Raw genomic sequence first — 25,903 nt, 5'->3', positions numbered from 1 at the left:
CCCTCCTGCCCTCCCAGCTCGCCCGCCCGCCCGCTCCCCGCCTCCCAGGCCCGGCGCCCTCGAGTCTGCGGAGTTTGCGGAGCGCGAGCCGTTTAAATTTAGCGCTTTGGGCTGCCTGGAGCGAGGGCTCTTGGCGAGGAAGAAAGATGGGGGCGAGCGCCGGGAGGCAGCGGCGCGGGCGGCCGCGGGGCGCGGGGCACCTACGACCCACCCGGCTCTGCGCTGCGCCCAGAGCGCGGGGGGCGCGGGCCGGCTCATATTCGGAGCCAGAAACCGGTTCTGGGCCGCGTCTGCCCTTCCCCGACCCGGAGCTCGTGTTTGTTTTGCGGGGAGAGCCGTTGTTTTTGTTCTCCGCGCTGGAGAACAGCAAGATTCGGCGTGGGCCGGGCGTGTTTTTCAAGCTCAAATTAGATCGTGTCCGGCGTGGCCTCGTTATAATCAGTGGGTTGGCACATTTTCATGGCCTCGGCAGGGTCTGGTTCGGAAGCGACCCCAGGGCCAGGCCTGAGGCGCGAGCAGATCGCCAGGTTGCACTGGACTTGTTGAAAACTCCCCGCTCCGTGATTTCAACTTTATTATGTTTTTCCCACGGCTTCACCAGAGTCCGGGAGGGAGAGGAGCAGCCGCGACGGTGTCCCTGAGTGTCAGCGCCCGCGGGCTTATCCTGACCTTTTATTAAAATTCTAGAGCCTGACCAGGCCCCACGGCAGGCTCTGTTTATATTTGGGGGTGTCATTTCTTTGAGTAACGCCTTGGTCTCTAAAAACCACTGGGGGCGAGCCTCCGGTCAGGTGGTGTCACAAGTTAGCTGTCCTTTCTGAGTCAAACCCAACAAAAAGGCAAGGGGAAAATCAATAAAGTCCACGTGCTCCCGGGCCTCCTATGGAAAGGGCCGTCTGCGGATGGCTGGATGCCCGGCCGTGGGCTGGGTTTGGCTCCAATGGGACAAAGAATTTTCACAACCGTGAGAAGGAGAGGCTTTCCAAAGTTGAGATCCAAGTCTTGGGTGCCGGCGGGAGCTCCCCTGCCGCGCAGGGCGCCCAGTGCCCAATTGGAGCCATTTAAAAATGGCAGAAACAGCTGCAGGCCAAAACACAGACAGGAAAACAACCCATAACCTTCTCTCCTGTGGGACTCCCAGTGGAAAGGCTGGAGTCACCTCCTTCCCTGCCTCAGCCCCTGTGCAAAGAAAGAGCTGGTGTTTGGGCCTATGTCCCTTCTGGATGTCACCAGCCTGGAGGGTAGAAAGGGACCAAACAAGCTGCCCTTCTCAGCTCCTGGAGGCGTGGTGGGGCCTCCTGCCCCGGGTTCTCAGCCCTGCCCAGGCTCCTGCACCCAGTGACAGCTGCAGCCAGGGCTGCCAGCTGCTCTGCAGGGAGGGCAGATGGAGGGTTGGGGCTTTCTACCCGGGAGACTCCAGAGCAGCCGGCCTCTCTGTCCTGGCCAGACACCTCCATAGGGAGGGGGAATCTGTCAGAGTCCGTTCCTGTGTTTCAGGAAACAGCACCTCGAGTCCTCTACAGACCTCTGGCTTTGGGACCTCCTGGTTGAGCTTCTGCTTCACTTCTTTGCTGTGACCTTGGGCAGTCCATGTAACTCAGTTCTCTAACCCCGGCAACAAGGGGCTCAGTGGCTCTCTCCCATCCTGGGTCTGTTGGAGGTGGTTAAGGTCATGTCTCCAAAAGCACATTGTCCTGCTCACAGGAGCACTTGTGAATGTTGTCCTTATTATAAAGTGGACTTTGTAGAAACTTGAATTTTGCACCTCCCCCCTTTTCCTCTTATAAGCAGAAAGCATGGTCTCATTGCCCAGGTTTCTCCAACGACCCCTGAGAAGCTGAATATGGCTTTGCTGAGCCTTTAGAATGGGTCTTCCAGTTAGCCCTAGAGGCTTTTGGGTTGTTTATTAACTGGCCACCAACCATGCATTTCACCACTGGCTAGGAGGGAGAGTTGCCAGATTTAGCAAATATAGAACACCCAGTTAAATTTGTATTTCAGATAAACAACAAAATAATTTTTAAAAATAAATGTTTCTGCTGGGTGGGGGGAGGCTGGGTGGTAGAGCACATACTTAGCATGTGTAAGCCCCTGGGTTCAATTCCTGGTACCCCCCCCACCCCAAAACAAATAGAATATTTTTAATGTAAGTGTATTCAACACAAAATTTGGGATATGCTTATATCAAGAAATTATCCATTTTTCTGAAGTTCAGATGTAACTAGGAAGCCTGTGTTCATCTGTTTGTAGAGCTGGGGAAGGAACCCAGGGCCTCACGCATGCTGAGCACATGCTCTACTGCTGAGCTGCACCCCCAGCGTGTGTCCTGCATTTCATCCAGAGGACAGCAAGTTGTCTGGCATACCTGTCAGTGCTTAAACCTAGGGGGGAATTTCTTCTCAGCATCAGTGACCCTCAAAATCCACACCTCCTCCCCTGCCAGGCCCACCCTTCTCCTGCCCCTGCAGAAGAAGCCAGCAGCTAGCAGTGGCCTCCTTTCTATCTGCTGTCCTAGGAAGGAAGGCTATGGAGTGTGAGGCCAGAAGATGGCTGAAGTAAAAGCAAAATGGTGGGTCTCTGTTTGGGCAAACTGGGCCAGGGGTATGAGGCCCAGTGTGGGTGGAGAAGAGGTGGGGAAGGGGCGTCATGGGTTGGGAGGCAAAGGCTTGAGCTGCAAGGTGAGCGTAGACCTGGGACGGCTCAGCACTTGCAGGCTTCCCTCAGCGAGTTGCTATGAAGACTGAGGCCTGTTTACCTGTCTCTGGAAGAGACCTGAGTTTGAGCCTGGGGCCTCATTTGACTCCTTAGGGGTTTTGTCCCAGCTACCTACCTTCCTTCCTGCCAGAACAAGCAGGTAAAGTGGACCTGCGCCTAGTTTGGATGAGGCCTGGACTAAGGTGTCAGAACCAACCCTGGGCATGGATACAAAGTGAGGGAGAGAGAGCTCTCTTTAGAGGGTCCCCTTGGGTGGGGGGCAATCCCCAGATGGTCTCCTTGGCCAGCCCTTACTTTTGGACCAAGGAGAACACTGGAACTTGGCCTTGGCCTAGAGAATCCAGGATGGGTACTTCTTATAGTTTATATAGGAGCCCGGGGGTATGTTCCTAATGTGGGGGAGACCTCACATGCTTTTGCTCCTTGAGCCCAGTCTATTGTTATGAGGGGCAGTTTCATAGCTAGGTTGGGGTACGGCCCTGCGGTCATGTTGAATCCCGGCCCCAGTGCCTACAGGTGGTGGGAGTTGGGGGGGTGAGTGAGCTACATCGTGCCATCTGGAGCAAGCTGGCATGCCTCGGGGCATGTGGGTCCAGATCAAGTTTTTGAGAGTAGCCAGAAGTCTGGATTTTTTTATGTGGGGTTTTTTTTTTAAGTTTGGCAATCGATTCAAATTTTTAAAAGTACTCGGCAGGCCAAACAAAACATGTCTGTTAGCTGCTCGTTTGTCACCCTGGCTGTGAGGTGGTGGGAACAGCCTAGTACCCTCATTGGGGAGGGGCCTTGTGTCCTGGGGTAATGGGTTTGGGCGGCAGTATGGGAAATCTCAGCTGCTCCCCTGAGCCTGGGCTCCTGTCCCACGTGTTTGTGAAGTCCCGTTTTGTCCTCCTAAGAGCTCCTTCCATAGCTTACACCTGAGTTCCAGGCCCCTCTCCCTGGGAAGTGGCTGGTGGAGCCCCAGTGCCCAGTGAGGTTCTCCACACTCCTGCTTCTGTCCAGGAGCCCGCTCCGTGTCCACTGCCAGGAGAACAGCTTCCTGTCTCTCTGATAACTTGGGGACTCAGCAGAGGGGTCTCTGGGCTTCCTGTTTTTCCACCTACAAAATGTGGTGACAGTGGTCCCTTTTTCCACCTTTTGGGAATCTCTGGCCAAGAGTCTAAAGTGCTTGGTGTGAAGCCTCACATGGGCCAGGCCCTCGGTGCACAGTGGCCATTATGATTGTGGCTCTCCTTACCACAGAGGGTGTTTCTGGAAACATCCTTGTCCCTTCAGGTACCCTCTGATTATTTGGAATGGAGGTGGCAAAAGATTGGGATCGTGCTGACCTGTCTGTTCTGCCTGGTAAGAGGGATGAGGGTGGCGGCCTCACAGACTGTTCCAAAAAGCAGCATGGCTCCAGGGGTTTGGACACTGGCTGTGGAGAGAATGAGTTTCCTCTCCATGCCTTGGTTTCTCTGTCAGATGGGGCATGAACCACTTCCTGATACCCAAGGTTTTGTAGAGATTAGAGAAAGTATGTCTGGTGCTTAACACATAGAAGGCCCTAGAAGTGGTCAGTAGTATAATAAAAGCCAAGCCCTAGCTTCCTCCTGCAGGACCCGCGCAGGCAGAGGTCGGGGGTGTAGGTGTCTGTGGTTTTGGTTAGCTGGTTTTGAGTGTGCATGGGCCCTGCACCCACAGAGGGGAAGACCCAGGGGTGAGCTTGGGTAGAAAGGCCAAAAACAATGTGTCAGGCAACTCAAGAAGGTCCTCGTACCACATGTAATTTTCAGTTCCAGTGGAACTGTTATCATTGAAGTTACTGAGGGTCCCTGGAGGCTCTACCACCTGTGCCAGATGTGCCTCTGGCCCCAAGGGCTTCCCATGAGTCCCCAGAATCAGCCAGGTTCCTCGCCAGGCCCTCAACAGATCCTCAGTGACTTCCCACTTCTCTGAGATGGCAGAGCTGAAGGCCAGAATATCAGAGTTCAGACCCAAGCTCCATTCCTGAAGCTGTCCCTGAGCCTCTGTCCCCCTAGGTGTGTGGCTCTGAGTAAGTGGGGCAGGAAGTGACACAGTCTGACGGAAGTTCTGTGGCAGCAGCAATGATCTAGAAAGTGGCGATGGCGCAGAGCAGGATGGTGGTGGTGGAGAGGGCAGTAATATTACCACCCCTTTTCCTTCTTGTGGCTTATAATTTTCTCCTCATCTGGAAACCTGCCTCTTGCAGCTGGAGGCCTGGATTCTGTCCTTCAGAGTTCAGAGGGTGGTAGCCTGGCAGACAGGGCAGAAGAACCTTGAAGGTAGGGGCACAGAGATGCTCCCCACAAGGCCAGGCTCTGCCCTTCATGGCCCCCCAGCGTCACCCCTGAGGGCACCCTTTCTGTCCAGGAAGCTGCTCTCTAGAGCCTCTGAGCTGTTCCAAGAGGCAGATGGCGGGAGAGGACGGGGGCCACTGTGCTTTCTGCTCTCAGGAGGGCAGGATGAGGCTTACCTTAGTGATGTGACTTGCCAAGGGTCCCCAGCTATCAAAGGGCAGAGCTGGGGGTCAAGGCCACCTCTGTGCCATCAGGGATTGTTCCCTTACCGTTCCAAGGAGTGTGACTTGTACCCTGCCACAGGGATGAGCAGGTTCCTGCTCCAAGCCGCCTTAATGATGGGCTCTTCCTCATCCTCCACAGGGAGAAGAAGTGGGTGACTGTTGGTGACACATCCCTACGAATCTACAAATGGGTCCCTGTGACAGAGCCGAAAGTTGATGATGTGAGTATTCGGGGTTGGCCTCAGGGGTGGGGCTGCCAGTCTGTGCTCCTCCCACTGTGGGGAGAGGGCCTATCTGCTGCTGTTCCCAGAGCCAAGGGAACCTGCAATACAGGGACCCAGCTGAAACCCAGAGAGGCTGCTGGACCTGTGTCCCTGCCTTCCTCCATAGTTCAGCCCCAGAGTGGCAGGAGTGTCCCCTGCAAGTTGTGTCTTCTGTACTGAGAGCCCCATGGTTTGCCAGTGGAGACACAGCTAGTACAAGGCTGCTCCCTCCCCAGGTCCAGGGCACCATGGTTTGGGGGTGGGGACAGTGGTATCCACAGCCACTCCCACCCTCCCTACACTGTGGTCCTGAGCATTTAACATCTGCTGGGCCCTGAGCTTATGCTTCACCTTATTATTTCATTTACTTTTCATACTGAACTTGTGGAATTGAACTTTTAAAATCTCTATACAATTGAGGACACGTGCTCAGAGAGGTGAAGTCACTTCCCCAGAGTTACACAGCTAGTGTCTGAGCCAAGGATGGAGTTCAGGTCTGTCTGACTCCAAAGTACATGCTGCCTGCTCCTGGGAGCCTTCTGCTCATTGCAGCTGCTGGTGACAGGTGGCCCTAGGAGTGAGAAAGCTTGGTGCAGGGTTGCCTGGGCTCTTGGGAGGAGTTAAGCGGGATGGGACTATGTCTCCTGAGACATCTCGAGGGAGCTTGGGTGGCTTTGCTGGATCCTGAGGGATCCACAGCAGGCAGCTGCCAGGCATTGCAAACAGGGTTTCCCAGCTTCCTAGCTTTGATGCCAGTCACCTGCTAAAAGGGCTTAGACACCATGTTGGTGCTGTTTGGCAAGCTTGCCCCAGGGGGGTCAGTGTGGGGCTGAGGGCTTCGATATTTGTCTTCCCTCCTGGTTCTGTCCTGGGCTCCTAGAGGAGGGACTGAGACTTGGTCCTCTGCAAGTCTCCAGAGGAAGAGCAGGGTAGCCCAGCTCCTGGAGGCGGCTCTTGGCTCTGGCCCGTGCCTGGTCCTCGCTCGTCATTAAGTGGTGTAGAAACGCCGGCTGCTTTTGAGAAGATGTGGTCCCTGCTTTCAAGGAATTTCTAATCTCATTGGGGGAAGATAATTATAGAATAGCATGAAACAGACATTAGGGAAGTGCCAAGTGGAATATGATCAAGGAGAAAATGGAATAGAGGGGCCATCAGAAGGACGGGGCAGCTCCAGGCTGGGCCAAGAGTGCTGGACTCGCAGTCAGGCAGAGAAGCCCTGCTTAATCTTTGAGGCTGGACTGGTTGCCCCACCCTGTGGGGACTCCACTCCCTCCTCTGTGTAGTGGGGCTTTGCTGTCCAGTTCCTGGGTTTCTCACTGAGCACACACGAGGTATCAGCTCCGGAAGCACCATGCCTTTCCCTGTCTGAGATGTGACGCGCAGTTCACCCGCCCCTTTCCCTGTGGGGCCAAGGTTCCCAGCCTGGCTGAGCATCTTGATTAAAAATGCAGATTCTTGGACCCCGCCCCAGACAACAAAATCAGAATCTCTGAGGTTAGAGCTGGGGAATCTGCATTGTGGGTGATTAGCTCCTGATTGCTTTAAATAATACCCAATTAGTATACAGTAATACCATTTTTTAAACTTCAGAACTCTGGAAGTTTTCATTCTTACAAATATGTAAAATGTTTCAAAAATCCAAATGTTACTTTAAAATGTTTTTAAATTAAGGCAGTTTACATACTATAAAATTTATTTATTTATTTATTGGTACAGAGGATTGAACCCAGGGGCGCTTACCCACTGAGCCCCAGCCCCAGACCTTTTTTGTATTTTATGTAGAAACAGGGTCTCTGAGTTGCTTAGTATCTCGCTAAGTTGCCGAGGCTGCCTTTGAACTCATGATCTTCCTACCTCTGCCTCCCGAGCTGCTGGGATTACAGGCGTGCATCATGGCTCCCTGCAAAATTTACTTCAATCTTGCAGTTCTAGGGATCAAACCCAGGGCCTCATAAGTGCCAGGCAAGCGCTCCACCATGGAGCTGTGCCCCACATTCTTCACTCTTTCAAAGAGTGCACTTCAGTGTTGGTATATCCCTGGTTGTGCAACCACTACCACTACAATTCCAGAACATTTGTATCACCCCAGAAAGAACATTCATACTCGTGATCACTCACTCCCTGTTCCCCACTCCCTGCATCCCTGGTAACCACCAGTCTATTTTCCATCTCTGAGCATTTGTGTATTTATACTTTTTTTTTTTTTCTGTTGTGGCGCTGGGAATTGAACCCAGGGCCTTGTGCATGCAAAGCAAGCCCTCTATCAACTGAGCTATATCCCCAGCCTGTATTATTACACTTTACCATGGCTTTTTTTTTTTTTTGTTTAGATGGACAGCATGCCTTTATTTTGTTTATTTTTATGTGGTGCTGAGGATTGAACCCAGTGCCTCACACATGCAAGGCAAGCACTCTGCCACTGAGCTACAGCCCCAGCCCTAACATGGCTCTCCTTATGATATGCCTGTCCTCCTCGAATGCACCCTCACCCCACTTCTCTTCCCTGGAGTGTTCCCAGTTTGTTTTTATCCTTCCAGAGGGAGCCTGAGCTTACAAACCACATAGAAACACCCATGTTTGTCCCTTTCTCACCATTGGTGAGAAATTCACATGTTCCATACCTTTCTTTTATACATCTTAGAAATACTGAAATATTTTCATAGGTTAATATTCTTGCAGATGGCCCCCTATTAGTACAGGGGAAGCGGCCATATTCTCTGTAGTTGTTACATTGTATACCTTATTTATTTAATGAGTCTCTGACTGATGGATACAGGTAGTTTCCAACATGATTCTGTTCCTGTGGTGAAAACTGGGGGCTGGGGGTGCAGCTCAGTGGTAGAGCTCTTGCCTAACGTGCCTGAGGTCCTGGGATCCATCGCGACACTGAAAACTAGAACGGAGTAGCATGGGTTTTTGCTCTGGGGTTTTGCTCTTTCCCTACACTTGGAGAAAGGCAGCCCCTGGGGAACTGAAACTACTGAGAATCAGTGACCCCTGCCTTCCGGGGTTCACTTGGCCTCACCTGGCCTCACCTGGCACCTGCCAGTCTTCCTAGAGGCAGAGACCATTGCTGCCAGCCGCAGTGTTTGCTTGACCACTAGTGATCCCTCCACAGAGAAGGGATTATTTCCCAGGGTGCTGCACCTAGGCCAGCTGCGGCCATCTCCCTTCTTTGATTCCAAAGCGGAGGAGGCCCAGAGCTTGGCTTTTAGGGGGACACACTTAAATGCAGACCAAAGAAAACCCTGCAGAAGTTTGGGGCTCCAGGTTGATGGAATGGAATAAAACATTCATAGCACTCCCCGGGGTCGCTCGCGCATGTGTCCTCACATGTGATTCAGTGACTTGGTTCTGCTCCATTTTCCCCTCCAGAAAAACAAGAATAAGAAAAAAGGCAAAGACGAGAAGTGTGGCTCCGAGGTCACCACCCCAGAGAACAGCTCCTCCCCGGGGATGATGGACATGCACGGTGAGCTCCCCACAGCCGCTGCCTCAGCTGCCAGGTCCCTGGGCCTTGGGAAGCGCTCAGTTGTGTTTTTGTTTCTCTAGCAGGTTTGTTCACATTCCAGGCAAGGGGTAGGATGATGGGCAGGACCAAGAGGCCTCTGTGCCAAGGAGAAGGCTCTGTAGAGAAGAGGAAGTTCCTATCCCCAGTGCACCAAGCCAGAAAGCAAAATAAACCAGAGACAAAAATAAGACCCTCTCCTCCCGCTGTGACCAGAAACCTCACCGCTGTTTCTATAGCCCAGTATGCCCAGGAGGAGTTGGGGGGAGGAGTATATGTTTCTTTTTCCTTCCTGGGTCTGGCTGACCATATAAATGACTGTATTTTCTTTTTCCCATTTTGTTTTGCTACTAGGAAGCTCCAGAATGGATTTCTTTCTTTTTTTGGTACCAGAGATTGAACCCAGGAGCACTTAACCACTGAGCCACATCCCTAGTCCCCTTTTATTTATTTATTTATTTTAAAAATGTTTATTTCTTTTAGTTGGACACAGTACCTTAATTTTCCTTATTGATTTTTTAAAAATATCTTTATTTATTTTTATGTGGTGCTGAGGATCGAACCCAGTGCCTCACACGAGTGAGGCGGGCACTCTATAACTGAACTACAGCCTTAGCCCCTCTTTATTGATTTGTACGTGGTGCTGAGGATCGAACCCAGGGTCTCCCACATGCAGAGTGAGCGCCCTATTGCTGAACCACAACCTCAACACCCCCTTTTGATTTTTTGATACAGGGTTTTACTAAGTTGCTTAGAGCCTTGCTAAGTTGCTGAAGGTGACTTTGAATTTTCAATCCTCCTGCCTCAGCCTCCCAAGTTGCTGGGATCACAGGGGTGTGCCACCGCATTCAGTTTCTTGCTATCTAATTTCAAAAGTTGTAACTTGAGCTGGGCATCCAGCAATCACACACCTATAATCCCAGTGACTGGGAGGTTGAAGCAGGAGGATCTCAAGTTTGAGGCTAGTCTTGGCAATTTAGCTAGACCCCGTTTCAGAATAAAAAATTAAAAGGGCTGGGGATGTGGCTCAGTGGTAAAGTGTCCCTGGGTTCAATCCCTAGTACCCCAAAAAAAAAAAGTTGTAACCTGTGTCCCATGTATCAAATCCAGGCTGAAATGTGATTTACCCAGGTTCTCGTTTTCACACCTTGTTGGTGTTTGTTTCTCTTTTTACCTTTTATTGCGGGGGGGGGGGGGCGGAATTCAAATCCTAAGCATATAGCTCTGTGAAATGTTCACAAACAGTATACTCCCATGTAAGCAGCCCACGTCAAAACCCCAGATAGTTTCCAACTAGTGCCAGTGGGCTTCCTTGTGTCCCCTCCTGATTGTCCCAACCCCACAAGAAAAATGTTCTCAGAGATTCAAGTGTGAAGTTTTTACAAAACTGAGTTAGCTTCTACGTTAGCCAGCTTCTGTTACTATAACAAAATTCCTGAGTTAATAAACTTAAACAGAGGAAAGGTTTCTCTTAGCTCACAGTTTCAAAGGCTTGAGTGTCCACAGGCATTGTTTCTGAACCTGTGGCAAGATAGCACATCGCAGCAAAAGTCGAACAAAACTGCTCACCTTGTAGCTAAGATGTGTGTGTGTGGAGAGGGGAGTGGAAAAGAAGAAGAGGAAGGGGCTGAGGTCCCACGGTCACCTTCAAGGGCACGTCCGCCTTCCACCAGGCCCCACATTAAAGTTTCTACCGCCTCCCAATCATGCTGTGATAGGGACTTAGCTTTTCATATGTAGGCCCTTGGGGACATTTGAGATCCAAACTAGAGCAGCCTTTAATATTTATAAGTCAGGAAATCTGCTCTATTACCATCCTTTGTGGAGTCAGATCTAGAACCCTGGGAGTGGCCAGCTGAGCAGGAGCAGTTGTTCTGTAGGGAGGATGGGACTCTGGCCCACCAGGTTCGCCTCATTCTTGTCACCTGGCTGGCCCGCGGGGTCATAGTGCCTGCCACCCCTACTGCCATCCACCTCTCGATTTTGATTTCAATGTCTGTACTTTTGTCCATCCCAAACCTTTTGTATAGCAAGTAGCATCAGAGAAATAACTAAGTAAGTAAATGGAAGAGGAGTTCACTGGAGTTTCTAAGGCCTTAGACCCCCACACCTGTCTTGTTCTGGGGAAAGAAGTCTGGAAGACCCAATCCCTGGCTCCAGGTCCCAGGAAGGCTTGCTTTTTTGGAAAACCTGGCTTCAGAAAGGCACATGGGGTTTCACTGCCCATTAACATGTCAAGAAAGCCCCACAAGTATCCACGTCATCATAGTCAAGATTCATTTCCTTTTCAAAAATGGACCTTTGAGCTGGGACGTGACTTCGTTCCCAGGCATCGCCCAGCAGCCCCTCCCTCAGGAACCCAAGAAGCCAGCCTTACCCAAGATTCAGGCTGGACTGTGGTATTCCTCTGGCCTTGGGGTTTGTCTCATTTTAATCTGTAGAAAGTGGATGGTGGTGCCTGCTTCATAAACTCATTGTGAGGATTTAAATGATAGTCTCTCTCAAGCCTTGGCACGTTAACAGCTACCACTTACCAAATCATCAAGGCGTGCCAAGCATCATGCCAGCCCTGTTTTCGAGCATTACCTCATTTGAATCTAATAAAAAGTCCCATTTTACAGATGAATAAACTAAGGCTCAGAGAGATGAAGTGACTTGCCTAACTTGAAGTTGGAAAATTTGTAACATCTCATCCCAGTGCTGACATTTGAGGTCCTTCACGGGCAGAATCCAGGCTCATAGCCTGAACTAATGCAGAAATCCAGAATGCTGAGTGGAGGAGCTCCCAGGATGTGAGCACCACGTCCACCTTCTTGCATCCTTTCCATTCTAGGGCACGTACAACAAGACAGGTGTGAAGGCCAAGGGAGAGACATGGGAGACATGGGCCCTACAGGTGTTCCACAATGCTTTGGGGGGGTCATCAGCGCTGAGCTCTTTGGTCCCCAGGATTCCACTAAAGTGGGTCCAGGTATCAGAGTCCTGCTATTACCAAGTTCCATGCCAGTTTCTGCAGCTAGCTCGTTAAGCATTAGTGTATATTGTCATTGTTAATGCCATAAATGCACATGTATCTTTGCATAAGAAAGAACTTTAGATTTTCTTGCAGGGTAAATCAGGAGAACACACTTTTTTTGTTTTTGTTTTTTTTGTCTAGAATTCATAAGAGGATGCTTTTGTGTAAGAAGGGCCCCAAAGTATACTTAAAGAAAGATCCTGGGCTAGGATTGTGGCTCAGTGGTAGAGCACTCGCCTAGCATGTGCGAGGCCCTGGGTTCGATCCTCAGCATCACATAAAAATAAATAAACAAAATAAAGGTAAAGAAAAGAAAAAGAAAGATCCAGTTTAACCCAGCTGGGCTGTGTGATTGCCTGGCACCTCTGCAGCATGTTGAGTAGACAAGAGAAACAGAACTAGGAATTGGGTAGACCAGCCTAAACCAGTGTGTCTGCCGCTCTGAGCCTCAGTTTCCCCCTCCATACAGTAAACATGGCAACATTGACTACCTGGTAGGTTGTTGAGAGGATTAATCCCCATGGCTATGTCCATTGGCGCACAACTGTAATCCCTGCTGCTTGGGAGGCTGAGGCAGGAGGATCACTTGAGCCCAGGAGTTTGAGGCCAGCCTGGGCCTCATAGCAAGACCCTATCTCAAAAACAGGCAACTAAGTGCTCTTGCCCAGTGCCTGTCTCATTGTAGGTGCCCAGGACTATCAGAGTGCTTTGCTGCCCCCCACACTCACTTTCACAAAATTGGCCTTGGCCCGGAGTGTAGCATGGTCCAGAAAGGCAGTGTCAGATTATGGTGTTATTTTTGAAATCAAGGGGAGATGTGCCCTGGCACCCCCCAGCTCTGCCACCACCTGACCACTAATGTAACTGCCCAGTTACCTCCCATTGCTTTTTCCTTTTTATTATGAAAAGTTTCATTGTAGAGCATAGAAGAGAAAGTAACGTGATGGCCCCCATGAGCCCCCTCCTTGGTTTTTATGAGCACCAGCCCATATTTGCCGCATCAATTTTTTTAATGTGTTAAGTTTCTTAATTGACGTATCATTTACATATTTTTTTAAAAAACAGCTCTTGTATGTGAAGTTCTGGGAGCCGTGATGGTTGTCTGCAGCCTGTGCTAATGCATTTTCAAGTCAATTTCCGTGCATCACGATGTTGGAGTCTGTACCTACACATTTCAGAACACATTGCCAAGGAGTGACATTCTCTCTGCCTGCTGTGCCATTATCACTGCTAACAAAATTAACAATAATACCTTAATAGCTTTTAAAATCCAGGCCATATTCAAATTCCCCAATTGTCCCAAAATGGGTTACAGCTGGCACATTCCAAACCGAATCCAAATAATTTCCATATATCATATTTAGTCTTAAAGTCTCTTAGGTTTCTTTAATCTGTAAATCTGTAATAATATCCCCTGCTTCTCCTTGGTATGTGTGTGTGTATGTGAAAGAGAGAAAGAAAGAAAGAGAGGGAGAGATGTGCTGGGGATGGATGCCAGGTTGCTACTAGGCAAGAACTTCACCCCTATACCATGTCACACCTAAAGTGTTTAACTACTGAGCCACATCCCCAGCCTGTTTTATTTTCAATTTGGAGACAGTTATCTGTTAGGGCCTTGCTAAATTGTTGAGGCTGATCTCCAACTTGGCCATCCTCCTGCCTCAGCTTCCTGAGCACCTGGGGTTACAGGCATGTACCACCATCATGCCCGGCTCAGTCCTTTTTCTTTTCTTTACCTTTATTTTGTTTATTTATTTTTATGTGATGCTGAGGATCGAACCCAGGGCCTCGCACATGCTAGGCGAGTGCTCTACCACTGAGCCACAATCCTAGCCCAGGATCTTTCTTTAAGTATACTTTGGGGCCCTTCTTACACAAAAGCATCCTCTTATGAATTCTAGACAAAAAAAACAAAAACAAAAAAAGTGTGTTCTCCTGATTTACCCTGCAAGAAAATCTAAAGTTCTTTCTTATGCAAAGATACATGTGCATTTATGGCATTAACAATGACAATATACACTAANTTTTTTTTTTTTTCTTTTTTTTTTTTTTTTTTTTTAATGACAGTGACTTGATGAGATTGGGCACTTGTCCTAGGTAGCCTGCTCTTGCTACCTGGTCCCTGTCTCCCTTTGATTCTGGGTCACCTGGAAGTCAGTGCAGAGGTTTGATGCACTTTGGAGGAGGCCCTGGCAGGCTGCTTCACCAGTCATGCTGTGTTCTTCACAGTGCTGTATGGCTTTCCCCGCCCAGAATTAGGTCTCAGGTGTCCCCCAAAGACATTCGATGTATCAGGCCCCTCTCTCCATACACAGTAAAGGCCACCCAGGTTGGGCCAGCTTCCATAATCCTTTGTTTCACAGGGCATGTGGGGTGGCCCTGGGTGGTCAGCTCCAGAGGAACTGCCCAGACCTTTCCCTGGAGAGCAGCCTGGGGGGCCTGAGGCATCAAGGGATGCTGACACTGTCCCCAATCTGCTGTTCCTCGGCCCGGCAGGATCTCACCCTGTGCCTGTTTCTCACCCTGTGCAGACGATAACAGCAACCAGAGCTCCCTAGCAGACGCCTCCCCCATCAAACAGGAGAACAGCAGCAACTCCAGCCCCGCACCAGAGCCCAACTCCGCCATGCCCAGCGACGGCACGGAAGCCAAAGTAGATGAGGCGCAGGCTGACGGGAAGGAGCACCCTGGGGCTGAAGGTACGTGCCTGCCATGGCTAGGGTGCAGAAGGGCCTCCCTGTAGCCAGCCTGCATTCAGTCAGGGCACAGGTATTCAAGGAGGCCCTGCCATCAGCCAGCCCCAGCAGGTGACAGAAGAAGGAAGGTAAAACACCTGAAGCTGCCAGGTGCAGTCGTGCACACCTATAATCCCAGCAGCTCAGGAGGCTGAGGCAGGAGGATTGTGAGTTCAAAGCCAGTCTCAGGGTTTTAGTGAGATCCTAAGCAACTCAGTGAGACCCTGCCTCTCATAAAATACAAAATAGGGCTGTGAGGGCTGGAGATGTAGCTCAGTTGGCAGAGTCCTTGCCTTGTAAGCACAAGGCCCTGGGTTCAATCCCCAGCACCACCAAAAAAAAAAAAAAAAACAGGGCTGGGGATGTGGCACCGTGGTAGAGGGCCCCGAGTTCAATCCCCAGTACCCCCCACCACCACCCTCAATAAAAAAGAAAAAAAAAAAAGGAGAAATTCCTGGAGCAGGTATTCTTTTGCAGCAATTAAAAAAATCAGATAATCCAGTATTTGAAGATGTGTGGGGATAATTATAAAATAGAAAAAGGGAACAGATTGTCTTACTGAGTTATGGCAGGAGGTATGATGATTTTAAATAGGGTGGTCAGGAAGCATCTCACTGAGGTGACACTGAGGAGATGAGGGTCAAATTGAGCGAGTGGCAAGTTGTGGGAGAACCTTGCTGGCAGAGGAACAGGCAGTGTGAAGGCCCTCGGGCAGGAGGGGGCTCTGCATGGCTGGGGAAGAGTCAGCGGGGCAGGAACAGTAGGACGAGGTCAGGAGTGGTGGGCTCGTAAAGCCACTGTTCCCACCTGGATTTTTACAGCAGGTGAGACAGGAGTCACAGGAGATTTGGATGGCAGGACCTGAAGAATTAAGAACAGGTGATGGGGATGCCAGGGTGGAGGAGGGGATGCCAGTGAGGAGGCTGCAGAAGTTGTCCCAGTGGGAGAGGGTGGTGACCAGGGCAGAGCAAGAGCAGAGGGAGCAGTAAGAGGTGGTTTCATTGTGAAGGGAAGATTGGGTATACACCTGCATTTCATAGGGGTGTGTGTGTGTTTATTTTGCGATCCCTGCCAAAAAATGGAAATAGCATCATACATGCCTGTGTATCTGCCAGCTAAATTTGGCAGTTATTATTTGAGGGTTTCTTTTCCTTTCTGCTTTATCTGTAGTTTTTTTCCTAGGACCATGTGAAAGGAATCTGTAGACATAGGGCAGTTGGTCCCTAAGCGTGCCTCTTAAGAACATCCTCTCACAGAATCACCACTGTGAACCCCAAGAAACTGAACAGTTGTTCTGATGGTCTGTCGGGGGGTGTGTTTGAGTGTTAGGAGAGAGTATGTGTTGATGGGTGCACCTGGGCATGAGAAATGGGCTGAGGGCAGCTCCGGGTACCTGCAGGGAGGGACAGCAGAGGCTGGCCTAGGCAGGCAGGTCTGGAGCTCCCTGGGCAGGTGCCTGCGTCCCAGGGTGTGCCTTGCGAGCAGCTGGTAAGGTTCTGGAGGAGGGCCACCCCTACTGGAGAGTTCGTCCTCATCCCAGAGAGGCTGTGTGCTGGCTCCTAGGTCTTAGTCACAGCTACATCCTGCTTCCTGTCCCACAAGAGCAGAGGTCCTAGACTAGATCCAGCCTGTGGGGTGTGGAGGTGGCCATGAAGCCCAGGACTATTGTTTGTTTTAAATTCAAACGTGATGTCAGAATTTAAAAACTGGACAATTTCACTTAAGATTGATTTCTACCTTCTCTCCCAAAATCAGAATATTTGGCAATACTGGGCCTGCTTTTCCAGGGGCACCAACAAGCAGGAGTGGGGAAGTAGCTGCTCCTGGAAGAAGGGCAGTAGGGCTGTCTGCTCCAATTACCACACTCCCCACCTCTCCCTGCTGCCTTTCCCACACCAAGGCCAAAGCAACATGTATTACCTACAATCACTGTTTTTCTCATTGAAGATTTAGAAGACAATTAAGATATTTCTTGAATTCATTTATCTCTCCAAAGTGAAAAAGTAAAAGTCTGAGAAGGCTGTTTTGTTTTTTGCAGTACTGGGGATTGAACCTGGGAACATTGTACCATGGAGCTACGTCCCCAGCCATTTGTTTTTGTTTTGAGACAGAGTCTCGCTACATTGCTGAGGCTGACCTTGCACCCAGCTCTCTTTTTTTTCTTTTTTAACATGTGGTCCCTGCAGGGAGTCTCATACACGTATCTCTTTGCACCTTTGCCCAGGTACAAGTAGATCTGTAGGACCTGTACCTGGCAGTGGGACTGTGTAGTCAGAGGGCACATGCAGTGAGAACATGGCTAGTTGGGCATGGAGGCGCACATCTGTGATCCCAGCAGCTCAGGAGGCTGAGGTAGAAAGATTGCAAGTTCAAAGCCAGCCTCAGCATCTTAGTGAGGCCCTAAGCAGCTTAGCGAGACCCTGTCTCAATTTAAAAAAAAAACAGGCTGTGGATGTGGCTCTATATGGTTAAGCCCCACTGGGTTCAATTTTTGGTGCAAAAGAAAAAAAAAATACAGGTAGAGCTGGGGATGTGACTTAGTGGTGGGGTGCTTGCCTAGCCTGCTGGGTTTGATCCCCAACACAACAAAAAAGTTCAGTGGCACACGCCTGTGATCCTGGCTACTTGGAAGGCTGAGGGAGGAGGATCACAAGTTTGAGGCAGATTTTCAAATAAGTCAAAAGGGCTAGGCATGTGGCCTAGTGGTAGAACGCTTGCCTAGCAAGCACAAGACCCTGGGTTCAACCTCCAATCCCACCAAAAGAGTGGGGGAAATGTGTGGAACTGAAATGTGGAGATCCAGCTGGGATCTGTTCCAGGAAGGCCGTAGGTAGGGTGACTCCCCTAGAGCAGGGGCTCGTGGCCCTAGCACCATCGAGTAGTTCCTGGCCGTGGGGGCCTCCTGTGCGTGATAAGGCGCTGGGCAGCATCCCTGCTCTCTGCCCATTCGATGCTCCCTCACCCCCAGCTGTGACACCAAAAATGTTTCCAGATATTGCCCAGTGTCCCCAAGGAGAGGATTCCCCTAGCCGAGTGTCCTGTAGCTCTTCCACATACACTATGTAGGCCCCCTCTCTGGTTCCCGCTCGGCAGCCCCCACAGTTAGGGCACACCTGCCAGGCGTCCAGCACCTTCCTGGTCAGGTTGCTTGGCAGGTGGAAGGCAGAGGGGCTGGGACAGGTGGTGTGGTCACATGGAGGCTGACATTTACTGGCTGCCTGGCCTTGGACAGGGAGCATCACCTCCCATACCACTTCCTGTTTCCTTGTTTATAAAATGGGATGATAAAAGTTGCCTCCCTTGTCAGGTCCCTGCAAGGAGTCATGGAGGCGGGAGGGGCTCTAGTGGGCAGGAAGGGCCTGGGCAGCTGTGGAGACCACTGTGTTCACCCTTTGTGGGAAGAATACTTCTGGGGGTGCTGGGACACATGTGACCACATCTACAGCCGTGTCCTGGCTTCTTTGCCTTCCTGGTTTCTTTCTGGCTGTGGCCTTGTTTCCCCATATTCGGGGTCTGCGTCTCCTCTGTCCTAAGGGCCACTGAGTTGCGGGAGTTATATTTTGGGCTAAAGCTTTCATAACTCCCACGTTTGGTCCCTGCACCCTACCAGGGTCCTCTTCCAGCCACCCCAGGCTACTGAGCCTGTACCACCTCTACCGGCACAGGACAGGCCCATGTGGCCTTCCCAGGTGGGTACACTGGGACCAGACGGGCTGGCCACCAGATATTGACCTTGCTTTGAACTTGTTTACTACTGAGTGAGTTCAGGGAATGACATAATGTCCAAGCTCCCTGGACTAAATTTAGGCCCCAGGAAAAAAATTTCCCCTGGGTAAGTTCCAGCACCAGCACACTCAGAGAACAGGACTGCTGCCCTCAGCCCCGAACATGCCACGGCCAGCTCTGCCTGGCTCTCAGGAGAGGCCTCTGGCTGGGGCATATGTCTGCCCAGCATAGGGGCAGCATGAATCTGCCGGGTGAAAGGCCACCCTCATGATCTCTAAGCCATCCTTCTGCCCCTCCATATTTTACTAAGATGAAAGTCACAAAATTTACTATTTCATGGCTGGGGGTGAAGCTCAGTGGTAGATCTCCTGCTTAGCATGCATGAGGTCCTGTGTCCAGTGCTCAGCATCAAGAAATAAATGTAAAAATTAATCATTTGTGGGGTTGGGTTTCTAGTTCAGTGGAAGAGCACTTGTCTAGCATGTGTGATGCCCTGGGTTTGATCCTCAGCACCACATATAAATAAATCAAGTAAAGGTCCATCAGTGACTAAAGAATATTAAAAAATAATAATAACCATTTATAAGTGAACAAGAATTCACTGGTACCAGGCACAGTGGCACACACCTGTAATCCCAGCTACTCAGGAGGCTGAGGCAGGAAGATGGCAAGTTCAGGGTCAGCCTCAGCAACTGAATGAGGCCCTGTCTCAAAAAATGGGCTGGGGCTGGGGCTTAGTGGTAGAACACTCGCCTAGCACATGTGAGGTGCTGGGTTCGATCCTCAGAACCACATAAAAGTAATAAATAAAGGTATTGTGTCCAACTACAACTTAAAAAAAAGTGCTCAGTAGTAGAGCACGCTTGAGTTCTATTTCCAATTCCACCAAAAAAAAAGAAAGTTCAGCGGCATTGATTACATTATTACACTTACATTGTTGTGCAGCCATCCCCTCTATCTATCCCCTCTATCTAGTTCCAGAACATTTTCCTCACCCCCAAAAGAAACTGTACCCGTGAGTCCATCACTGCCATTCCTCCCTCTCCCCATTCCCTGGTAAACAGCAGTCTGCTGTTGGTCTCAATGGCTTCGCCTGTTCTGGATGCTCCATATAAATGTCATCACACAGCACGTGGTCCTTTGAGTCTGGCTTCTCTCATTTAGCATCGTATCTTCAAGGTTCATCCAAGTCATAGCGCATTTTTGGTGCTTTATTCTTTTTCTTTTTGCCTTTTTGTGTGTGTGCACACTAGGGATTGGACTCGGGGCCTCGCATATACCAGCAGGAGCTCTACCTTTCAGCTCCATCCCCAACTTTTTTTTTTCCAGTTTGATTTTGAGATGGGGCCTCAATAAATTGCTGAGACTGACCTCTAACTTAAATCCTCCTGCCTCAACCTCCCAAGGAGCTGGGATGGCAGGCATCCACCACTACACCCAACTGTTTCATTCCTTTTTATGACTGCATAACATTCTGTTGTATGGAGAGACCACATTTTGTTTGGATATTCATCTGTCCATTTACATTTGTGCTCTTTCTACTCGGGGGCTGTTATGAATAATGCTTCTGTGAACATTCATGTACAAGAGTCAAGAGTCCCTCGTTTAGATTTTCTCGGTTTATACCTAGGAGTGAAATTGCTGGGTGCTTTGCTAATTTTTTGCTGACTTTTTGAGGAACCTCCATTAACATGGATTTTAAAGGTAAAACTAAAAACATCAAAGAAATTTCAGGTGTTTATAGCGTTTGGCTCTGTACCCTAAATAATTCCTTCAGTTACTCCCATCTGTTAGTTGACAGTTTGGGACCTAATCATGTCATTCCATTTAATCCACAGCCACTTGACAGGGTGACACTGTCAGCCTTGTTTTTACAGAGGGGGCAACTGGGACTGAGAGCCCCTGGTCCCACAGGCAGCCAGTGGCAGAGGCAGAATGGGCAGTATTTGAACCCAGATCTGTTGTCCAAATCCTGTGTCCCTCCACACACCGGGTTGTAGGTAGAGCCCAGCCCTGATGATGGTGGATCCTGACTCTTCCTTGGAGCAACAAGAGAGCCCAGCTCTAGGCCGGGCATGGTGGCACCTGACAGCAGCTCAGGAGGCTGAGACAGAAGGATTGTGAGTTCAAAGCCAGCCTTAGCAACTTAGCAAGGCCCTAAATGACTCAGCCAGACCCTGTCTCTATATAAAATATTTTAAAAATGGGCTGGGGATGTTGCTCAGTGGTAAAGCACTCCTGGGTTCAATCCTTGGTGCAAAAATAAAAAACCACCCAGCTCAGAACCACACACATGAACCTGGGCTAGTGCTGGCCTCCTGACATGGCTACAAGAGATCAGGGCTACCGGAGTGGGGAGGAACAGGGCAATGGCAGCTCTTCATCCCCTGTCGGCCACCCAGGTTGGAGGATCTTGCGATTCCTAGCAGCCCTGCTTTCTAGCCCTCTGCACCCCAGCCAGTCGGGGCCCTGAATAGCCACTGGCTCTTTCTGTGTTCCCATGTTGCTTTCTTGGCTTTCAGTTCAAGTCTGACTGATTTTCTCCTATTGAACATTTTTATATTCTGCCTCAGAAACCCCAGAAAGTAAGTCCAGGTTGTTTAGGCATTCCTTGTATTATTTTAGTGTGTGTGGTTTGGGTTTTTTTTTTCAAACCACATGGTCTGTTGTCTGCACCTTGCATGAAGCAGCTCAGGCAGGAACTTGCTGTTCCCTCCCTGGGTCCCAGAATTCCAGGTAACTCACAGCTCCTGCTGCCCCCCAAGGCTCTATTCCTTCTTCCAGTACACACCTTCCTACTGCCAAAGAAATTTGGGATGGGGAAGCAGGGAGACTGAGTCATGAGAAGTAACCCAAATCGCCAGAATCTCAGATAAGGGCTTGCTAACTGGAATGCTGGGCAGCCATCTTGTAAGCTCTTGTGATTAGGGAATTTGTAAAGATATGAAAACTTCTCTGTGATTGCCATCCAGGGAAGTAGGAAAATGAGAGACACGTAGAGGAACAGTCTAGAAAAAATGGGAACAAATCCTCTAAAAATGTTGTTTTGTGCTATCTGTGGGTGGTTTGAATGAGATGACAGGTTGATTTTAACTGTTTTTTTTTTTCCTGTATTCTGTTTCTTGAACGAAGTCATTACTCTGATATCAGAGGAACACCCATATTATTAAGAGAAATGTTTATAAAGGGTCCGTTCTCTCGAGACTGCTGGTTCTATACAGAAACGGGGCAAAGCCTCCCTGCCAGCCACCTCCCCAAGGGGAAAGGAGTGGACAGCCATGATTGTTGGGCACGTCAGGCCCACCAGAGGGCGCCAGGCACCAGAAGCATCCTGAGGTTGTCCTGCTGCAGGGCAGCTAATAGATGTTCCCGGAGCAGCCTGTGACCCCCCTGCTTAGAACAGCCTCACTAACAAGTAAACAGGAGGCTTCCCAAGCCCCACAGCTCATCCAGCCCTGAAAGATGCTGGCCACAAGAGTACCCAGTTCCTGGTATTTTTAGTACTTGGCCCATCTGGCGACGCATCTCACGTATCTGAAAACAGCTTCTGTCGTCTTGCTTTTCTCCCAGACGCTTCTGATGAGCAGAACTCACAGTCTTCGATGGAAAACTCGATGAACAGTTCAGAGAAAGTAGAACGGCAGCCGTCTGCAGAGTCGGGGCTGGCGGCAGAGATGTCCACAATCTCTCAGGTACCTGGAGCGAGGCCTCAGAGGGCCAGCCAGAGCGGCCAGGAGCCTGGTGGGCTGTTGGGGATGCTTTAAAAGGTGTTTTCTCATTGTTTTGTCAGTTGGAACTGCCATTTATCCATCAAGCAGTGTCCATGACCGTCACCCTGGGTGCCTTTGCCAAGCAATAGAGGAGGAGGACATGGGTCCTGCTCCTGGGAGCCTCTGGGGGGTGGGGGTTCCTTCCTCCCACCTCAGCTTCAGATCCACAAAAGCACCACCTTGTCTCAGAGACCTAAAGGCTGGGGGGTCCTTTGCAACTGAGCCCAGGCCGTTGCTTGGGCCCCTTGCTGGGTCGTAACCAAGTGTCAGCATCTGCTTGAATCATGCTGCCTCCCATCCCCACCTCCCCACCTTGCATTGGGAAGACCCCTCTGCCTCCCTGATATTTGATCTGGCCCGAGTCCCACTCCTCTGTCTCCTCTGTCTCTCTCCCAGTGTGGAGCAGGTCAACTCTGTAGGTTCAGATCCGAGCTCCCTCACCGTCACCCTCGCTCAGTGCTTTGCCAAACAGAAGGCCCTTCACCTGAGCAGGGCCACCTTCCCTGGGAGCCCTACAGCCCACTTTCTCCGGTTAACACCCCTGTGGAGTTTGTATGCTCTTCAGTTAAGGGAAACATAGTTCAGGGAGGAAGAGAGCAAGCCTTCCAGAGTCCCCGGCGCCTGCTGCAGGGTCCCCGGTGCCTGCTGCAGGGTCCCCAGAATAAGCTCACACAGTCTCCTCCAACCCTGAAGCCCAGCCCATATCCAGGCCCAGTGTCTGTATTTCATATTTAACACCAAGCAACTGCTGTGTGCTGGGTACCAGGGACACGGGACAGCTCTCATGGGCTGAAGACCAGGCTCAGCGAGACACAGATTAGACACAAAGTCTGACCGAGTGCTGCATGGGGAGAGGCACAGGGTGATGTGACGAAGAGTGACGAGTCGGGAGGTCTTGGGGTCCACATGAGCCGAGAGGAATTGTGTTTGAAGGGTGCAAATGACAGCGATGGCAGGCTTCCAGGCAGCTGCAGCCAAGGGCGCTCCGGCCTCAGGACAGGAGCCAGGCTGGGGAGTGAAAGGGAGGCCAGGGCAGGGTGCGAGGGCCAGGAGAGAGGAAGAGTCCACTGGAGCTGGTCCCCTGGCCTCTTCAGCCCTGGAAAGGAGTCTCATTTTGTTCTGAAGTCAGAGGGAAAGTGTTGGGAGGTTTCATGCCCGTTGTGTGGCCGATGGCTTAGGAAGGTGCTTGGGCTGGGTTGGGGGACATGCGGGAGGCTGCAGCGGAGGCTACTGCATCATCCAGGCAGGTGGTGGCTCAGGAATGGCTGGGGCAGTGGTGAGCAAGAGAGGCAGGCAGGCCATGAATGAGACTTGCTAAAAGGTGGTGGTGATGGAAAGAATGGGGGCTGCAAGGTGCTGAAGGACCACGGGCTCTCTCCCATGCCAGTGGCCTAACTGGTGAGTTAGGAGGAGTGTGATCCAGAGCTTGGTCTCAGGTGTTCTCAGGTGGCCAAGGTAACTGGGTGGTGAGTGAGTAGATATTTGATCTTTTTTTTTTGGGGGGGGGGGTGGTCATGGGACGTCTTGGGAATTTGTTGACAATTACAGACTGTTCCCCAGAATAATGTGCGTGTGTGTACATTTAACAAAGGTTAAGGGTCTGCCCTGGGCCAGGAACTTGTGTCCTGGAGGAGCAATAGTCCAGGTGACACAGTGGTTCTAGGCCTTGGGAGACTGCCTAGGGCCTAGGCAGGTGCACCTGAACCTGGTGTACCAAATAATTACCGTCACACTTCACTGCAGATGAGACAGTGCCTCACAAGTAAGCCTGGCCCTTCTGGGTGGGGTGAAGGGGTGAGAAGCTCGTCAGGGCCAGGGAGGGTATTTGCATAGCTCTGAAAGCACCAGGTCGCGACGTTCCCCTGCAAGCCTGGCTGGGGCTGGGACCGCCAGCTCCTCCTTCCCTCGCTTTCTTCCTGGGCCTGAATCCCTCCCCTGCTTATTAACCCACGTCTCTCTGTTGTTCTTCCTTCTTCCCCCAAGGATTTGGAAGGAGTGCCACCCTCTAAAAAGATGAAGCTGGAGGCCTCTCAACAGAACTCCGAAGAGATGTAGACGCTGAGCTCGATCCTCCGGTCCGCGTTCCGTGGCAGGCGCGTCAGCAGGCTCACCCTAGAAAGCGCTGTGAGCGCCATTCCTCTTGGGCGCAAACAGGACTACTAACGTTTCAAGTTTACCAAGTGCAAATCCAAGAAAACCCAGAACGGCAAAACTTCTCAGACACTGAAGAACTCTGCTGTGAAGCGAAACACCCGAACCCCGGAGCGGCTGTCCTGGGAGGCGGGCTGACCGCTCAGGAACGTCCACACTGTCTCAGAAGCCAAGATCACATTTGTGTTGCTGCTGTTTCCCTCCCCCACTTCTCTATTTATCGATATAAGCTATTGGAGGGTGGTACCCATCAGGAATTTGCTTTTCTATCGGGGGCTTTTCACTGTTCTACCAATTCCTTCCACTTTCTTTTTTTGTGCCTTGTGCCCTTGAGGTGACCTCTGGCATGTTTCCTGGTTATTTTGCATCTCCCTTTACAAAGTGCCCTCTCAGTCCGGATGAGGCAGCGGCCACCACCTTCCTCGCCCTGCTCCTTCCTGCCCAGGACTGCTGTGGAGTGGGCAGGCTGGAGCTGCAGGACAGTAGACACTCCTCAGCTGGCCCAGTTTTGGAAGGGGGGGACTTGGGCACCCTCTGAGCCCTGGGTGGGGTTGGCACCAGCCTCCAGGACTCCAGGAATTATAGGTGCCAGGGCCCAGTCCTTAAGGGCTGGCCTCCTCGGGTCCAGGCCATGCCCTTACCTCCTCGGGGCCTTGGGGGCTGGGTATTTCCAAGTTCCCAGCAGCCCAGATGGACATGCAAAGCCCTTAGATTTTTCTGGCACTTCCACCCTCTTGCCCCTACTGTCACCACCACCTCCATCACTGCTTCCTCCTGGACCTCCGAAGACCAAGTGGCTTCTCTGGCTGACTGCGTGTTTGTCTCCTTAAGACGATAGCAGGGCCAGGAGGTGGGAGCGGGCAGCGGGAGCAGCTGGTGCTGAACTTTCTCACGGGACGTTGCTTGGATTTCAAATCCATAGAAACCTGCTGCCCTCTGACCAGCCCCCCACCGGCATCCTTGGCCTCCCCCAGCCCCCAGAGGCAAGATTGCAATCGGAGGAAACCCACTCGCTTCTGCAAAATGTTCTGACTCTCAGAGACGACAGTTGGATGGAATCTCATTCCCAGGACATTTATGCCGTCGGGTCCCCACCAGGGATCAGGCCTTGATGGTTGGGCCTTAAAGGCCAGAAACAAGGCACCAAGGAATTGGAAAGATTTGCACACCCTCTAGAAAGGAGCGACTGAATTCCCCTCCCTGTGCCCGGCCTGCGCTGGGACGGTCCTCTCAAAGCAGAGATGCCCCCTTGGATGAACTGCCTAGCTATTGAGTTTTGAGGCCTGGTTTGCTCTTAATTAACATACGGACTCCTCAGACCGTAAACCTTTTCCTCAGCTTTCTTTACTGCACTGGAGTTCTGACTCCCTTTGAGTTGTGTGTTACTGGGGGGTGAGAGGGGGACTTCGGGTTTTGTTGGGGGTTTTTGTTTTTGTTTGGGCTAATTGGTGCATATTCAGGTACCACTGTGACATGTGCATCTTTCTCCCGACCACCA

The 25,903-nt window shown here is 50.9% G+C and overlaps 1 protein-coding gene and 1 non-coding gene across 3 annotated transcripts; both read left to right on the top strand.

Annotated features, from left to right (window-relative positions):
• The first annotated feature begins 4,542 nt into the window (after positions 1 to 4,542).
• On the top strand, positions 4,543 to 25,109 carry Bcl7a (BAF chromatin remodeling complex subunit BCL7A). 2 transcript variants are annotated; one of them, XM_048785555.1, is made up of 7 exons: positions 4,543 to 4,997; positions 5,376 to 5,457; positions 8,875 to 8,971; positions 14,555 to 14,722; positions 22,055 to 22,176; positions 24,238 to 24,329; positions 24,360 to 25,109. In XM_048785555.1, exons 3-6 carry the CDS (start codon positions 8,956 to 8,958, stop codon positions 24,307 to 24,309), a joined length of 378 nt encoding a protein of 125 aa, XP_048641512.1. In that variant the 5' UTR covers positions 4,543 to 4,997; positions 5,376 to 5,457; positions 8,875 to 8,955; the 3' UTR covers positions 24,310 to 24,329; positions 24,360 to 25,109. The 2 variants fall into 2 exon arrangements, with proteins under 2 accessions (XP_048641512.1, XP_048641511.1); XM_048785554.1 differs by having other exon boundaries at positions 4,871 to 4,997; positions 24,238 to 25,109.
• Positions 15,021 to 15,093, top strand: Trnat-ugu. Its single transcript has one exon. It is a non-coding gene; the product is annotated as a tRNA-Thr (tRNA).
• Positions 25,110 to 25,903: the final 794 nt, after the last annotated feature.

The sequence above is a fragment of the Marmota marmota genome, unplaced genomic scaffold, assembly GCF_001458135.2.
Source record: "Marmota marmota marmota unplaced genomic scaffold, marMar, whole genome shotgun sequence".
In the NCBI taxonomy this organism is placed as follows: Eukaryota; Metazoa; Chordata; class Mammalia; order Rodentia; family Sciuridae; genus Marmota; species Marmota marmota.
The sequence above is the reverse complement of the archived record's forward strand: the minus strand, read 5'-3'. Positions and strand labels throughout refer to the sequence as shown.